Source organism: Bombus fervidus, chromosome 7 (assembly GCF_041682495.2).
Source record: "Bombus fervidus isolate BK054 chromosome 7, iyBomFerv1, whole genome shotgun sequence".
NCBI classification, from domain to species: Eukaryota; Metazoa; Arthropoda; class Insecta; order Hymenoptera; family Apidae; genus Bombus; species Bombus fervidus.
In genome coordinates, this window is record NC_091523.1 from 12,521,879 (window position 1) to 12,539,788 (window position 17,910).

At 42.0% G+C, this 17,910-nt stretch overlaps 1 protein-coding gene and 1 long non-coding RNA gene across 5 annotated transcripts in view; one reads left to right on the forward strand and one right to left on the reverse strand.

Annotated features, from left to right (window-relative positions):
• LOC139988854 (uncharacterized) overlaps window positions 1–17,910 on the reverse strand; it is a 37,468-nt gene that overhangs the window by 4,038 nt on the left and 15,520 nt on the right. The window lies entirely within an intron of this gene.
• On the forward strand, window positions 1,729–11,194 carry LOC139989064 (uncharacterized). The gene is made up of 2 exons (XM_072006976.1): window positions 1,729–1,941; window positions 6,072–11,194. The coding sequence occupies exon 2, from the start codon at window positions 6,127–6,129 to the stop codon at window positions 9,505–9,507; it is 3,381 nt and encodes a 1,126-aa protein (XP_071863077.1). The 5' UTR covers window positions 1,729–1,941; window positions 6,072–6,126; the 3' UTR covers window positions 9,508–11,194.

A 17,910-nucleotide genomic window follows, 5' to 3' on the forward strand; every position in this document is an offset into this window, starting at 1 on the left:
CGTAACATTTTATGTAACATTAACGTAGAACAGAAGAAATAGAAATCGCGTAATGATATTACTCATTGAAGATACATATTGGGTTAGCAACTAAGTGATTGCGGATTTTGTCATTAGGTGGTATTGACAAAGTCCGCAATCACTTAGTTGCCAACTCAATATTTAGCAATAAAGCTAACGAACATTGTCCTTTTCTTTAAGAACTTTCTTTTTGATCGCTTCTTTAAAACGAACGTAACGTTTTGTGTAGCTTCAACATAAGATAGAAGGAATAAAAATCGTATAACTATTTGATTTGTTAGAAATATGTATTTACGAATGTAACTAATGGCTATTGTTCTTTTTCTTTCAGAGCGTAATGCTCGTTTTTGAAATCTAGCGATAAAATATCGAGACAGCAGTGCGGAAAGAATGGAGAAAAAACATCGGCTCGTCATCGAACGAGCTCCCTTGAGTACTTTTCGAAAAAATATCTCTTTCGTGTAGGTGCGAGTGTCTCTCACGAGATTCTGCGCGTCATTTCCCGTGGAATGGAAGGAAACTCCTAAGAGGAGGCTCGTACCCGGCCGGACTTGTCCGTGAGGCTAAACTAATTTGCTGCGTGAGGGTAGTCGCTGGGTTGGAGCTTGAAGTGGGGTGACACAGGGTCGAGGCAGATGGAAAGTTCAGAGGGGTTGAAGGGAGAGTCATCTGATTCCGCGTAGTGGGAGAACCGAATTCCGAGTGACCAGTAAAAATGCCACCCCACGCGCCCCTCCCCTTCCCCACCCCCCTACACCGCTTTCCTTCACTTTCTCTTTCCGCTTCGCTTTCTTCCCTTTTCTTCCCTTTCGTCTCCCTTCTCTTTCGGATCCTTTACCCTCACCAAGCCCACCTTCGGGGTGCAGGAAGGACTGTGAACTGGGGTAAAAGACTGCTCGTGCTGAGTCGCGAGGAGGACGGTGATAGCTTAGAGACGCGCGGATATGTTCGCGTCTGTGGGTGAGCGCGATCATGTGGGTGGGCGCCTTTTTTAACGCACGTGTGTGCAGGTGCGTGAGTCTGAGAGAGGAGGAAGTGCCTTAACGAAGAAAGGCTCTCAGTGCCGGATACCTTCCTCCAAATACCCTCCGTTTTCTTACGTATTCGTGAAATTTATCTTTTCATCTTCTATGATGAAGAATGACAATGAAATTTCTAAATAACGTGAACGTTATATCTCACAAAGATGCGTGCAATGTGGATCGTTGATCTAATCTTAACGTTAATTTCGCATCAAGATGCCGATAAAAGAGAAACGTTCGTTATAGAAAAATTATATGAAAGAACATTGATCTTACAAAGGAAAGCTTAAATCTTATAGCAAGAAGAAATAAGATGAAGAAGGCGTAAGGAGCCAACAAGAGCTTAAGAAGACGTCGTCCCTGACTTTGAAAGAGGGTAGCAGGGAGTAAGGGGTGAGTTCACTGGGGGGACTAGAAGCTAGGGTATGGAGGCGGTAGCGGGGATGGGGGTTGAATCAGCGCGGGGGTGTATGGGGGAATTAGTAGATGGCCGTGGACAATGTGGGGGATACTTTCTCATATCAAGTATGGCCGCCATCGTGGCACGATGGCCAAAACAATAGTAAGTAGAGAGACCAGTAGGCAATCGTCGTCTCTCGTAATTCCTCGCTAACGTCATTTCTTTCACCCCTTCTATTTTGAAAATTCTTAATCTCGGATTACGCCTTTGAGACAACACTTTAAACGTTTCCTATTGTTTTTCTCGTGTTTCAGTGCGCAGTGAATAAAGTGATGTTATCGTCGTTATCGTCGCCGTTATCAGTCGCAAGCTCGTGCCTCGTTTATTAAAAAGGATTCATCGCCGTATCACTATAATTAAGAAATGGATAATGGCAAGAAATCAATCAGTCGTGAACATTTTGAATTCTTTTACGTTGGCAAATTGCTTCTGATTACGGTAAGTACTTAACGAAGATTTTCTAAATTTCCTTGAAACCGTGTATCTTTAATAAATCGAATGGCTACTGTAATGCATTATCATGCAATTTTTCCGACTATCGTCACCGATACGAGTATTGCTTATCTTTTACGAAAGAATCAAAGATGAAAAATTCTTCCCATTCCATCTGCTATTCCACGGAAAAATAAACTTCGCGTGTGCAACAGTGTGCGCGACTCATTGTATACATTCTTACGTTCGACCTTCGCGATTTTTACAGTGATTTGTCATCCATGAAACAGCTTAAGGATTGTAGAAACGCGTACAATTACTTCACTAAGATTATCAATGTCTAAATAAAAAGAACAAAATATTAACTACAAATATGGAATTTCTAAAACGACGCTACACCGTTGCCCATTCGACGAAGACTAAGAGGCCGTCCGATATCCGCCGACGTCTTTTGCATGCGAATACTCCACGTGGTTCATCTGACGACACGCATTGCGCAGATCCAACTTTCCGCAATCCCCACCTTTATGTGAAACGCACCTTTTACATACTTATTTGTGATACGAATATAACACGTCACTCAGTTAATATAGCTCGGACATGTGAACGCGTTTAACCCTTTTTTAAAAATACTTCTATCTTCTAATTTGCAATGAAACGTTTAAGAGAAAATGTCTTACTCAGCCGCGTCTATATATTTTTAAATTTTGTTAACATATTTTCAATTTAGAACACGCCAACAATTTTTTTTTATTTTTGGAGGTAAACCTTTGAAAAGAGAAAAAAAAGCAAACTTTTTACAAAATACATTGCAAAAGTTTAAATGAGTGCAATCGAAGTAATTCATTGGACAGCACAATGAAGCTACGTGTCTCGTTACAAATTCATTTCCTTATTGAAACTTTAGAAGCAAAATGCAAGCAGTTCGGATGAATGTCAGTGAATCGCAATTACAGAGACGTCAATCACGTAAGAAGGTCGAAGTGGAGAGACGAAGCGTGCTAGATGTTTAAAGAAAAGAGGAGTGGGTGGGTGGATAGATTTTCAGTACTGGCGCGATGATATTTGTCTTGTTTACGGACAGACTTATGCGCGTGTGCGGACCAGTGAAGTTCGCTGCTCGATCAATAGGCCTCTACTGAAATCACATATAAACGCACTCACGCGCACACACACAGGTTACCGTTCGAACGGACACACGTACGCGACGACCAACGCAAAAACTTCGCGAGCTTTTCTTTTTCCACTAGGAGAATCGAGATGGTCGAACGACCCAACGCGATACTTCCATAATTTACCCTCCTCGTCATCTTATCGATTCTAGAAATTCCCGTTTCTATTGACGTTCATGTTCAGTTTGTCTTTAAAAGTTCAATGATCACCGCGCGAATAATCTTATCTCGCATATCTCCATAAATACTTACATCGCTCATTTTTTTTTTTTTTTTTTTTCTTAGTACCAGTATATTTCTGATAAACGAATTACGAAAACAGGTTAAACAGATATAATAAAATACGAAGGGACGTATCGAGCATCCTAACCGAACAATCTCGTATAGGCTGCTTCGTCGAATCATATCGATTCATCGCATTCAATATTAATTACCGTACAAACCCTCGCCGAAAACGCATAATTTATCGTACCATCGTTTCACGAATCGGTAAAGAGTCAGCTGCGAACACCACGCATCCGCGTACGCTACACGCGGCATATGTTGTCGCAGCATCGTTATTCTGTCAAGTTAGAACGTTGTTTACCGCGTGTAACACGCCCACGCAACAACGCTATGAAACGATTTCAGTGAATCGCAACAGAAGAAAGGCATATGCAGAATACGTGCATCCACGATAATACCTCTTTCACTAGCTGCCCCTTCGTATCAAAAACGCGCGATTGTTATTTCCTTCTCTCCCCTTTTTGTGCTTTCCACTCTTTAACAACATGTTTTTCTCGACACCCTTTCGAGAACTATGAAATTCCCCTCGCTCCCCTAACCTTCCCGTTCGTTCGATGTCATTCATCCAATTTTGGCTAGAAACGGTGCAAAGGCTTTTCCACGATATAGTGGGGCACCGACGTACCATACGGGCGTATTTACGCGTATTTTTCGAAAATCCGTCAAATGTTACGCAGAAATGCGGGTTCTGCTTCGCAACCCTCCGCTTCTCTATCTCGGCCTGTTTTTCAAGCCTCGTGTAATCCAATTTCTGTAAGCTGACAGGCGGCCGCCCAAATTTCGAATAACGATCTTACGTTGTTGTCGATTCGAAGGTTCGATATATGTATCTGAACTTTTACGATCAACCCTAGAGACGACGATCGCAAATAATATTTATTATTCCCGAATTATTATAATTGTATTACCGTAATAGATATAAAATAAAATTTTGAAGGCCACGAATTAAAAGATAAGAATATCAAATTGTTAGATGTAAAAAGATTCAGACGTGACGAACAATAAACCACATCCTATTATACGTAAACGTAACTCAAAGATTAAAGCGAAATCTTCAGGATAATGACATAAGCGTAAAGCACCTTTTTATTGAATCGTCGAATTGTTCGATGAAACGTGATTGGCCTTTGATCCGCGAATCGGAGCGGAATCGATCGAAACAGTTCGAAAATCATCTGTTTGGGGAATGTAGCAAACGATGCTTCGTTAGAATGGTGGGGGATATTTGTGTGATAGTTCTCTGAAGGTGGTAGGGACGAGGACGATGTGACATCCCCTTCATAGGGCACCGTGTCTGCACCTAACAGTAACCTGAGAGAGTTCACAGAGGCGTAAGCGGTGGCGAACACCATAGATTAACACCTCTTCGAGATCTTTAAAGATCTTTCTATCGAGAGTATACGTAGTAGCATAGGCAGCTGTTCCTTTTGCCTCTTTTCAAGAATTCACCATGTTTCCCTCGTCTACTCATCTCCTAAGTTCAGTCCAATTTGGTCCCTCCAAACAGTTTTAGCACGATCGAACGAATATCCTTGAGTAAAAATACCCTCCTCCTAACCCCTCGTTTGGTCGAGACGTTCCGTAGAAATCGTAAAATTTATATCGAGTGGCTCGTTCTTTCGAGGGCTCGTTTGACCAACACCAACCTGAGGTAACCCCACGGTTTACCTACCCTCCTTGATGCCACGTGCCAATAACGTTTTTCCAGCATTCTTGACGTCTTTAAAAGAGAGACAGCGAAAACGATTGTTCGTCGCGCGAACGTGTGGCTATGTGTAGTTTCAACAAGAAAGTGGTGTTTACGCGCGATTTCTCCGATAAAAATGTGCGATAAAGTTCCACGTGATACTCAATGGAATTGTATTGTTTCGGAGCCGTTTTATTTACATTCAGCGATGTTTATTGGATGGTTTCAAGAGAAAGATGTTTCTCGGACGATTTCAATCGGTGGCGTTTAATCTTTTACGAAGAATCCATTTTTATATTGGTAAGAAAATTTTAATACTTAATTTTGACATATTTTTTTCTTCTTTTGTAATTTTTTCTCCCTTTTTCCTATTACTATAACTTTCATATTATGATCGTTTAATTCTCTTTATTTTCGTCCAATCTCGTTTCGATATTGTCCCTCGTCGCGAGCATTACCAGAAACTGGCACAGTTCAATGACCTGACCATTATTTCGTGACAGGAGGCATGGGTCTGTCAACTTCAATTAGTAATTACGGAGCTTCTGAAATGCATATTCGTACTATCCTCTGAATTCAGCCCTAAAGTATGGGCGCACATATGAGTCATATAGTAGGTTCCCCAAACGTCTCCCTTTTCTAGCTGTGTCCATTCGCGTATAGGGTGTCTCATCGAGGTAAAGGCCTATAACTCGTGTGTACTTCTTTCTCTGCCACTCGTTAGGCGATTCTATTTTCATCCGTATATATCATCCAACTGCAATCACGATAGTACATATAGAAACGAACCCACGGAACAAAACCAGGAATATGGATGAATCCATCGATACCCGTCGTATATATTAGCGGGACTTTGTTCGATTTCGCATTTTTTAATTATTCGTGTTACCAATTCAACGATAGAAAAATACGGCGACGTTTGAACAATATTGCCAAGGCTGCGTGAATGCAAATAACAACGAGAGGGGGGCGGTTTGATTTTTGTTTAACAGGGCGACGAGTAATCGATAAGCTGGTACGAAATTGGGCCTGTCACGTCCAAGCAAAATGTCCTCGACGATGGCGCATGAGACGACGACGATATCGGAATTGACGGAATTGGACAGCGACGGATCGAGTTGCGGAGAGCGCGACGCGAGGAAACGTCTTCGGTTCGACGCGGATTCAACAGGGCCGAAGAAGAGACGAAAACAAACGACGCCCGTGAGATTCTCCTCGACGTTAATGCCCGGTGTGCACGAAGAATCGAACGAGGACGAGGAAGAGGACGAAGACAGCGAAGGTAAGCTGTCGTCGCAATCACCCATACCGAGTCAGTCATCGATAAGAGACGAGAACCTGAATAACGAATTCCGTTGCAAATATTGTAGTCAGTTTTTCGATAGCAAGGAAACGTTGAACGTTCACCTCGACAATGAGCACGGTTCCGCGAATCAAATTTCGGAACAAAGTCAAAGTAAATCTCCGAATTCCGTGATCAAACAAGAACCGTCTCAGCAACTGGACCAATCCGAGAATCCCGTTAATTTGCTTAGCGTAAAGAACTTCGCGATAAACTGGCTAGCCACCGGGCAACACGTGCAATCGCAAGCACAAATGCAGACGCAGAACGAAGAATCCTGGCCCGGGCCAGCGAGTCAAATTCCACCGTTACCCAACCACTTGCAAATCCTTTCTGGCTTTCCTGGCGCCTTAGCGCAGTATTTACCTATGCCCACGTTCCCATTGACGGAGTCCGGTTCTATCGCCAGGCCCTCGTTGGGACCAACGCCGGTCAGAATCTTTAATCCGGACGCGTACTGTGATCTGTGCAATAAAGAGTTCTGCAACAAGTATTTCCTCAAGACACACAAAGCGAACAAGCACGGTATCTATGTCGATTCACCGGGACCCAGCACCGTCGACAATAGCATTCCAGGACCATTGTTCCCTACCAACTATCCTAGTAACATGGTTAAGCTAGAAATGCCCGCGACACCACCTACGCCGACCATCGCGTGTGATCTCTGCCAGAAACGTTTCAAAAACGAGGAATCGATGCGTAAACACAAGCAAAAGATGCACGCTGAATTATTGGATCAGTCGCAAGAAATCAATTTATCGCAAAACGAAGAGGATAGGGACACGTCGAGGGATAGTCTCGGCGGTATAGAAACGCTGTTTAAGCAGGAATACGGGATAGAACAAGAGGATGCAACGTTCGTACCAGCACCCAGACACCTATCGCCTCAATCGATTCAACAGGCACGAGAGTCCGGTTTCAGCGCCGATCGACTTCGCCGTTTAGGTGTTATAAATCCAGACGCGTTTTGCGAGATATGTTGTAAAGAGTACTGTAATAAGTACTTCCTACGGACTCACAAAATGAAGAGGCACGGTATCATCGTTCAAGACAACGAAAGATCGCCTAGCAATCCAGGGACAGCGGCCAGTTGGCATCAAGTGCAGACCAGTCCGTTAAATCTGATCGTGACGGAGAATCCTGGTAGCACAGAATCGAACGATCGAGCCGTCGACGATTACGAGTGCAAGTTATGTGGTATACGTTTCCAGACGATTGGGCTGTATCAAGCTCACTGTCGGAAGATGCACGAGAGCGAGGAACAACAATCGCCTAGGCAAGAGTGCGAGCTAGATATATCCGATCAACGGAACGATTCGATCTCGGAGGATCTTCAAAAACTGCAGACGATGCTGTTGCAACTGAACGGACTCAAGCCTACCAAGGGATTATCGTGCAACGTGTGCGGAAAAGAATGCGAGACCAGAGCAGCGTTGCATATTCATATGATAACGGAACACGGCGCCATCCAAGAAGATTCAACATCCTCGCCGCAAGAAAAGTCACCCTTAACTACAACCTCAGCGTTCTGCGCCCTATGTGGAAAAGATTACGCGAGTCAAGACGCTCTCAGGAAACATATCGCCGACGAACATCAACCAGCGGTTTCGAATACCATTCCTCACACTCCTACAACCACAGCGACGACGACCAATTCGAATTCGACCAGCCAAACTCCAACCGAGAGAAAGGTAACGTCGATGACGCCAACGTCGAGCTATTGCGAGATATGCAACAAGGAATTATGCAATAAGTACTTCATGAAGACGCATATGCAAAGAATGCACGGTATTGAGATTGAAAATGGAGCCCAGATCGGTGGCGTGATATGCAACATTTGCAACAAGGAGCTGTGCAGCAAATACTTTTTACGCGTTCACAAGCACAACACTCACGGCATAGTCGATGAAAATACTCCCAGTTCGGTAAAACAAGAGACGCACGAGGCATCAAACGCGGACGATGCTGCTTTGAAGCCGGAGCAACTCGGTGATCTGAGTCACAGATATTTCACCCACTTTACAGAGGTTTGTCCAATCTGTAGCAGAAGGTTCCGCAGTATAAAGTGGTTAAAGGCTCACCTGATGGGTGATCATGGGAAAACAGGCATCGATAAATGGCGCGAGATGGAGCAACAATATCAAACAACGCCGAAATCAGGGAATAGAACGGCGAATGTAATATCGAAGAACCCTCAACAGAGCTCGAATTTGAAGATACCGAATGGATTTGAAATCTCACAGCAAATCAAGTCTGCCGACTACACTGGTTTGGGTAATCAAGTTCTGTCAAATTTACTGGGATCATCTTCCGAAGATCAACAGTTGAAAAGCTATCACTGTTCCTATTGCAATTTCACGACCACCGTGTTACCGTTTTTCTTCCTTCACGAGAGGTCTCACGTGAATACCCGTGACAACGAAGGAGAGAAATCGCTTCAATGTCCGATCTGCTCCCAAGGTTTCCATCAGCTGGAAATGTTGCATCAGCATCTCCTCACGTCGCACCAATTTCCCGCGTTGCTGCCTCATTTTCAACCCCCTGTGCTTAATAATTTAGGTCTTGACGCAGAGAAATTGAACGAGGCCAAAGAGAAACTCGATCTGGAAGCGAAGGAGGACCATACGAGGAACAGTCCACAAGCTATCACCAATCAAAATATTCCCGAACCGATGAGAAACAAACAACAGGACGAAACAGCGGTCCAAGTTACTCCTCATGGTGTATATAAGTGCGCACAGTGCAGTTACGCGACGACCAATTTAAATAGAATTAAGAAGCACGTGAGAAAAGATCACAAAACGATCAGCGATCCTACCGATAGCGTGCTCGCCGAGCTTAGCAAAACTTTGAAAGACGTTGCCAACAAACATAAGGTACCAGCTTGCTACGCAACGCCACAGGACATGAATTCCAATCCTGATAAAACGATCATGCAGCCATTTTTAATCGAAGAACAGGACACGATGCAAGCTGGAGAAGAATCCAGCTCGGAGAAACGGTTCGCGCCGGCTTTGGTCTATCTGCCGGTTAAATCGCGAATCAACAACGCGCTCACTGCATCCTTTACCCTCAGTCCTGCTTGAAACTCTTCCTTCTTCGCATCTACTCCTTTTACAACTTGTTTCTACGTCTGCGATTTGAGCACGTGTTATCAGTTCCTACGTAAAGTGTAAGAAAATAGTTAGCGAAAGTTTATATATTTTTCATATACGTGGCTCGTCGAGGGTTCGACTTATTCATCGTTTAGCGTACGCGTACTATCTTGGTGAAAACGATTCACTAGATATATTTCCTGGGTATTTGCCGACGAATTTTCATCCTACGCTTTTCTCGTGCAGTGAACGAGGATCTAAGAGATGTATTGGCCTATTTTTTTCGCTTGTTTGATGATTCTTATCACGACGTATATCGCATACATATGTACAGAGTATTTATCAAAATTCCCGGATTCTGTTTCTTTCATAAGAACAGAATGAGAAAACGGAACCCGCGTTCGAAAGCCACGTTGTTATACTGTTCCAATTCGGGAACGTTTTATTGTACATAATATAATTGTATAACTGACACGAACGTGTGATCGAAAAAGTTCCTATTTTAAATGTGACCGACCTCCGAAGAGAGTATACTAGATCGTGTCTAATCTTTCGAGCAACAGCCTCCTTTGTTCGTTTTAATTATTCTCGTAATGCTGCAATTTTGCTTTTTGCTCAAGTCCAGGAATTACGAGCGATACAAGATAGAGAAGAAAACGAAAGAATTACGCGACGCCATCTCGATGTTCTGGCGTCGTTGATACATAACTGTATCGATATACCGGTGGTTTTTCATTTTTCGCGATCGTGCTAGTCAATATTTTATATATAAATATATATATATATACATATATGTATAAGCAAAGTTGAAAGGTAGGGAAGAGGATTTATAGAAGTATTTATATGTAGACGCGTTAAAATATGATGAATAACGTGAGGAAAAAGAGGTAACGATAAAAAAGGAGGACGAAAGAAGCGTAATTACGGTAACTGTGAGGCGAGCATGATTAAATCTACGGTTACGATATTTAAGTATCAACGAGCAGTGAAAGCCAATTAACTCAGGGTCGACACAGTATAACCCGCAACAAAAAGTACAATCGTATACACAGCCAACGCATTACATAGAATTAAAATAAATATATCGATATAACGTTTCGCAAGCCGCGGATATCAAATATACGCCAATCGATCTCTTCCCGTTTTCGGAAGGGACAAAACGACCACTCGAGAGATATTCGACTGTACGATACCCGTTTCTTTAAATTTTAAACGATTAAAACTGTATGCGCCTCTCTGATTATCTATCTAAACTATTTAAACAGTAAGATCTTACATAGTCTAGTCGTTTACAAGAAATAGCAAACGTTGCCCTAACGATGTCGGAAACGTAAAGTTCCTTTCCGAAATGATGTTTCAACCTCGTGCCTTGCAGCTGAAGAAACTGAGAATCAAAATTTCGTTATCGCCATATATAAGAGTCGAATAGAAGTTGGACACGATTCGAGTGTCCACGATGTGATGTCGTTTATTTCTGTCGTCCGTATATACAGAAAACAATTCGTACCACGATAATCCTCTCGATCTCGTAATGGCAGTTTCCTCTTTCTCTTTACCGTGCGTGTAATCGTACCACTCTTATCCGCGACGACTGATCTCACCGATTATAGCGCTCTTTGATATAGTCGCGTGTTATTTAAATTTCAATATAAAAAGATATATACAAAATTAGAAAATATCCAAAATTTGTAAAAAGCATAGCATAAAACATAGCGTAAAAACGTAAAAAAAAAAAGACACACAGATGCAAAAAGATTACATGATCGATCGCACAGTATTTTTAACCGTGTTTCCAATTCTTTCACCGTTAACGGTCAGCAAACGTTCGATCGAAACGTTGTAAAAGACAGCTGGTTTTATAGTGTGACCAGTGGATAGCCAGGCGTGCAGCCGTTCCGAACTTACCTCACCTCCCAAAATGCATTCTTTGCACCGGTGGGGTCCCTTCGATCAACAAACAGACGCGTTACGTTTCCGCCTCCGACGCACGCCTACGCATTGTTAACCCTGGATTATGGAATAATAACGCGGCTCGTTTCGGCGACTTTCTTATATCCAACGAACGACATACGCACGTTGATTCGGAGGAAAAACGACACCCGGTAGCTTAAGCCGACTTACATCATTTCACTTTGGTTTCATCGGCGAAAGAAAACCAGGATGAAAGCAGCGTTCGTTCGCCGTGTTCCTTTAAAGCAAAACAGTGTAAATCCGACTGTATCGACCGCGAGACGAACCGGATAGCCATTGAATATACGTATATCGAACACGAACAAAAGACGGTATCCAGTGGCGATTCGATAAACGCGAACGGTCATCAGGCCAGAACGCGTTCCGCGCGATCTAGATTTATGGCACATCGGAAGCAAAAACGGTAGTCTCGACCGACCTTTGTCTCAGCACCCATAAAAATTTCCCCGGGACAGCTGAAATTCGAGAACCGCGTCATTTAATAGGATACGTCCGGGTTTTCCGGCGAAAATACGCCTGAATTAGTATGCGCGCACGCGTGCATTAACATATTTTAGGGGAAGCCAGAGGAGGAATCGGCCATTACGAATCTATTGAGAGAAGAAGAGAGAAAGAACGAACGAAATGTATTGATGAGAGGTACGGAAATTAGAAGAGCCGGCGATCAGAGAAAAAGAGGAAAAAAGACGGAGAGAATTTTTAGTGGCATTGTCGAGATGGCGAGTTGGGTCCGGGCGAACGATCTCACATCTGGTCCCCTTGTGTGAAGGTCATGTAGGCGAAAGGTCGTGACCTTGGCCGGGATTTTTCCGAAAAAGTCCGACAGAAACGAGCCAAACGAAGGGGGAGGAGGGTGGATAGCACGTATCCTGTCCTTCCTCTCTCCCTTTCACCATTTTTCTCGCCCCACGGACGAACGGTGACATGCAAAATGCGCGCGTCCATGTAAATCGGTACCCTCTTAATTGCATCCCATGGAACTATGCGTATTGTGCACTTAATGGCCCGTGCGCAGCAACGAGGGTCGTAGATTTTAATTATTGTAACGACTCGCAGTCGATAATAAATCGAGAGCAACGCCGGGGGCGTCATGGTTTTTCACGTGCTGCGTGCAATTTATATCGCCACGTACGAATGATTACGCGATAAAATATCACGGTTCATTGTGTAGAACAGCTTTCCTTTTTTCGTTCTATTTTTAATAGAAATTCATGGAATTTCATGGAAACTCTCGGACCCTTGTCAACGTGTACGGAAAGAAAATCATGACGATCCTAGCCACCGGGGATCATGAAATTTCACTGCAAGCGGCGTGTCCTAAAACGAGTATTGCCTTGACTAACGTAATTGAGCGCAAAATCAAATTTTACCCGTTTAAATCAAAATGATAGAAACTCGAAATATATTTAATATATATGTATATATAATATATAATATATATATTGATTATATATACTGAAAAATTAAGTAAGTACGTCATAGGCTAAGCGCGTTTCGTACTTAAACGAAAAAGATGATATAAATATATATATATATAAATATATAAATGAATATATATATATATTTATATTTATATATATGATCTGTATTATACTATTATATGATCATACGTGTTTAATAAGCGTATCGTTTCATATAAAGTGTTCTGCGCGTCTAGAGAAATTATTTTTAGCCCGTCTAGTCATTTTCGACAGAATTTACAATTCCCAAAAACTGTTCTAGTCACACGACACAGTCGAAGAATCATATACATATAAATATATAATATGAATACACACGATATAACTAACCTTGAATGGTTTATTGATATACAAGATCGATCGTATATTTTTATATAAGGTTGCGAAATAAGGAAGTTCTTCCTTTGTTGTTTCTCATTTTGTATTATTTTATATATTTATTTGAATTTATTTATTATAATTTATACACGTACGATCATAACGGTGTGCATAAATAAAGTATTTTTCATTTCTTTAAGTTCTGTTTTATATGATTTTCGTTTCCTTCCGTTTCTTATTTATATAGTTACTTGAAACCAACCGCTTTTACGTTCCCATTAAAGTTTTACCGTTTTGCCGTTGCACGACATCAACTTGTATAATTCAATTTACTCAAACGTCAATGTACGTCAGATCGATCAATTTCGCTGCTCCGCGTTTTAAAAGGTGCCACTCCTACGAGTTTTTCAACGCGATGCGAAAGGGTGCCCTGACAAATTAAATGTGACAAATTGCTCGCGTGTTCCGCACTTTTGTCGTTTTATCGAACAAAAAGTATAAGTCAAACATGACCGTATCCGGTTTCCTTTCCAGTACAATTTTTTTTTTTTTTTTTCATCACACTCGCAGCAACGTAGAATTGGGGAGAGAAATTGGAAAGAAGAAGAGGGGTGGAAACGCGAAGTGAGACGGAGGGAAAGAGAAGAAAGAAGGAGTTTCCCTTTCTCGATGATTCTTCGTGAGCGTAGCGAGGGATAATATTTTATGGGCAAACGAAAGGAAAAGCGGGTTGGTCAATTTTCAGCGAGAGGGAGAGCACGATCCAAAGACGTGAAACGCTTGCGCTATATCGGAGTTTTCTTTTTGGTTGATGGCCGGAGTCAACGGTTTGAAAAGGGAAGGCGGAAGGCAACAGTTTCTATCTCTCTCGAACCAACGACCACCAATGAGTAAATGACACACAGCTAGCCCCTACTCTCGTACGTAAACACACAAACGTACGTACACACCGAAAATTGGACGTCTACCCACCCACACCCACTGGGGATATGTATAAAAATCAATAACATCTTGCGGTTTCCAAGAGCTCCGAAAACGGGGAAATATATATGGAGGGGAATTACATTCCCTCCTATAGACAAAAGAACCGCCAATTTTTCATTATCGTTCGCCTTGGGATATTAATTATCGATAACAACCTTAACCAGCCTCGATGAAAAGAAACCATACGAGGAAATTGGCTTTTTTAAAATAGAGACGAATGAGAGTCAAAAAATAAATCAAGTAGACAAGAAAATAACAAAACCATAAAAAGATGAAATAAATCTCTCTTTATTTCGTTCTCTAAGAATCCAACGACAATAAATCTTTTCAAGATAGAACGTACCTATAAATACATATATATATATATGTATATTTCTTTTTTTAACACGTCAATATGTTGTGTTTTTCAAGCATTGCAAGGGCAAACATGAAACGACGTTTTTTTATTTTCTCAGGCGTTGTCATATTTTCCATTTACAGATTCACCTTGCAAAATTGTGCGCGAGGTAATAGTACACGCAATGCGATAGCATGTCAGAGTGTTAAGAGAATAATACTGACATTTCAATAAGAAGGCGAAGTGCACCGATATAGGAAAGCTTCGAATGCGGCCGATGTTTCGTTTATCGACTTGCTTCCTTTCACCCTACATAGGATAAAATAATCGGGATCTTTGCCTTTGTTCCCCCGTCAATTATTTACGAAGGCAGCAGCGATAGTGGTGATAGTAGCGGTGGTCGCGTCTCAAAGTTCGTGGTAAATTTAAGAAAGGTATCGAACCGTACACATCCCTTCCTCTTCCCTGGTCCACCCCGTTTCTCCTACTCATCAACTACCACAACCGCAACGCTGCTTATACCCTGACAAGGAAGTGAATTGCAATTATCAAAGCCTCTCCCTTCTCGAACCCACTCCCCTCCTCTCGATACACTCGCCCCTTTCGTCTCTTCTTCCTTGGCTCCGCCGTTCACTTTCTTTCCCCTATCGTCCAACAACTTGGAAATTTCATCCCCCTGTAATAATTTCGCCACCACGGACACTACCACACACAATCGTGACCGCCGTCTTCGACGATCAAAAGAATCCACGTGCCGAGATGAGGGTCGACGAAATATTTCGCTACGTAGCGAATTTCGTGAAACCCTATTGTTCGATCTTACGAATGAGAGTGTCACCGCCGAAGAGAAGGACACTCATCGTAGACAAATTTCGACACAAATCAGAGTACGGTAGAATCTCAACGACGTTCTTTGTCATTTAGCCTTTTTTTTTTTTTTCTTCGAAGAATGTCCTAGGATATGCGTAACTTTTTTATCGGGAGTATTAAAAACAGAGCCTAGTAGTTTGTCTATTGACACGATTTTCATCGAAATCGCGAGTACGCGTTCGAACGTAAACGCGTGACATCGCATTGGACGAATATATGAAATGTAGCCAAAGCAGCACAATGAACGAATCTCGTATCAAGATAGCTTCCCTTGAAAACCGTGCTACGGAGGAATGAAATATCGGTGTCGGTTGCCTTACAATACCGTTGCCAGAATCGCGTAACATTGAACAAAAAATTCGAGTGCGCGTAAAATAAAAAGACTGAAATTCGTGGAATCCTTTCATCGAACTCACCCTCGTTTTTCTCCGCGCGACAAATACACGATCGCTTTTCCTTTCTCTCTTTTTTCCTTTTTTTTTTTTTACGAATCATATATGTACACACATATACACGTACGTACATACACGTATATACCCTTTTTTCCGGTTCAACGATTTCCGTGGGGAATATCCAGAAAAATCCGCGATTCGAGAAAAACTTGGCCGAACGGGGTGAAAATATCGCCATTGTTCGACGGTCGGTTTTCGGAGTTTTAAAAAGGGGCCGCGGAAAAGGCGCACAACCCTTTATTTGTTTAGCAGCGTTGTGGCGCGTAAAGCGTGCCGGCTGCGCGCCATGGCATACGCTTACCGTTTCGACGAATTTCACCCCAAATTTTCAGCTGGCACACACCCCAGCCGATTTACACAATATTTTGGAAATCTTTTATAAGATTTCGTCCCTCCGCCGCTCTCATGGCTTAACACGAGCCCGTTTCCGAACTCCATTGTAACCGACCCGCCACTCCCCTGTTTTCTTTCCGACGACCTGTCGACGAACGACCACGACGACAGATGGGAACGTGCCACTGTTCCGAGGAATACCGCGCGCACGACCAAGGGTTCGAACAACAAGAATGATGGGGAAAAAAAGGAAAAGTTTGTAGAACGCATCGAAATCGTGAAATTAGGGTCGATATCGGAAAAAACGCGAGGAATTAACATAGCCATTGTGAATGGGCTCCACCGACCGGAAGGGTGAACCGTCTCACGTGCACCCCTTTTAAACGACACGTGCCTTTCACTTTTCCGCACCTCTTTTTTTCCATGCTTTAATGAAATCCGGCGTAAACGAGAAGCACAAAGGTGCAAGCAAAGTCGTAAATTAAATTTTGGTCCAAGAAACGTGAAAGGGTACAAAATACAAATACCGAAAGACGTGTGGTGGTAAAATATAACGCGCGAGCTCGTACTTGATATTTTTGTTTGAAAGTTTGTTACGCGGAGTGGCACCTGGTTGAAACCGATAGGTGATTAATTCTAGCACTAGAACTATCATAATAGTGAAAACGACCAATCAGAATTTTTCATACAAATTTTATACACTTGCAACGGTATATTATTCGGAATTTAAGGAATACGAACGAAAGCTTACTTGTTCGTTTTTTATTTTAATTTTCTTGGTACAAGGTTTATACTTTAGTCACCGATATTTCTAGCATTGATCACGAAACGCATTAAGTTTACACTATTACTCCTCACCATTTCATTCCAGCCAAACCACCTTCGAAACGACTGTATTTTATATATTGTGTACATACATATACGAGGATCTAGTAAACTTAAGTTTCCTCTTATGTAAACTTGGAAAAATACCTGACAATAATACTTCTTCGGTTGAAAATATTACGCAAGCGCTACAAAAATTTCCGAACGCACAGAAATATGTGCATGACACAACATATTCTACAATTACTCGTAACTGACATAACAACTAATTATTCATGTTTTTTGACTGAAACAAGCGACACGACTGTCGTATTCCATGGGTGGAGGAGCAAAAAGAATAGGTTATCGACGCGCAAAAATTCGGCGCTCGAGAGATACTTAGATAACTTGTAAATATCACTGATGAAAACGTTTCGCACGGAAATGATATGATGTGGTAACGTGATACAAGACAACTTATTAAGTTCCTATTATAGTGTTATATAAACGTACGTTCCTAAGTTAAGCTTTACTTAATCGAAGTTACACCACGCGTTAATGTTAATTGGAAGGAATGACCATGTCACAAGACTCTAGATCAGCGGTGTGATTATATGTACACACATTTAGAAATTCTGTTTTTACGTCTCTCTAAACAACAAAACATGTATGTATGTACGTGTGTGAATTGTGCGAACTGTGTAAACTATAAAGTTAAGCAATACCGTTAAGCGGCAAAATTATATCTAGCTGATAAGGATATCGTAATACGTAACATGGATAGTAGGATAAGTCACTGAGACAAAAATCAAAATTAGTTGTTAAATGTAAAACGGCGATTCGTGGAGCTACTATCCAATCGCGA

Coding starts and splice junctions, on each gene's coding strand:
- LOC139989064 (XM_072006976.1), top strand. CDS start 6,127: ATGTCCTCGACGATGGCGCATGAGACGACGACGATATCGGAATTGACG.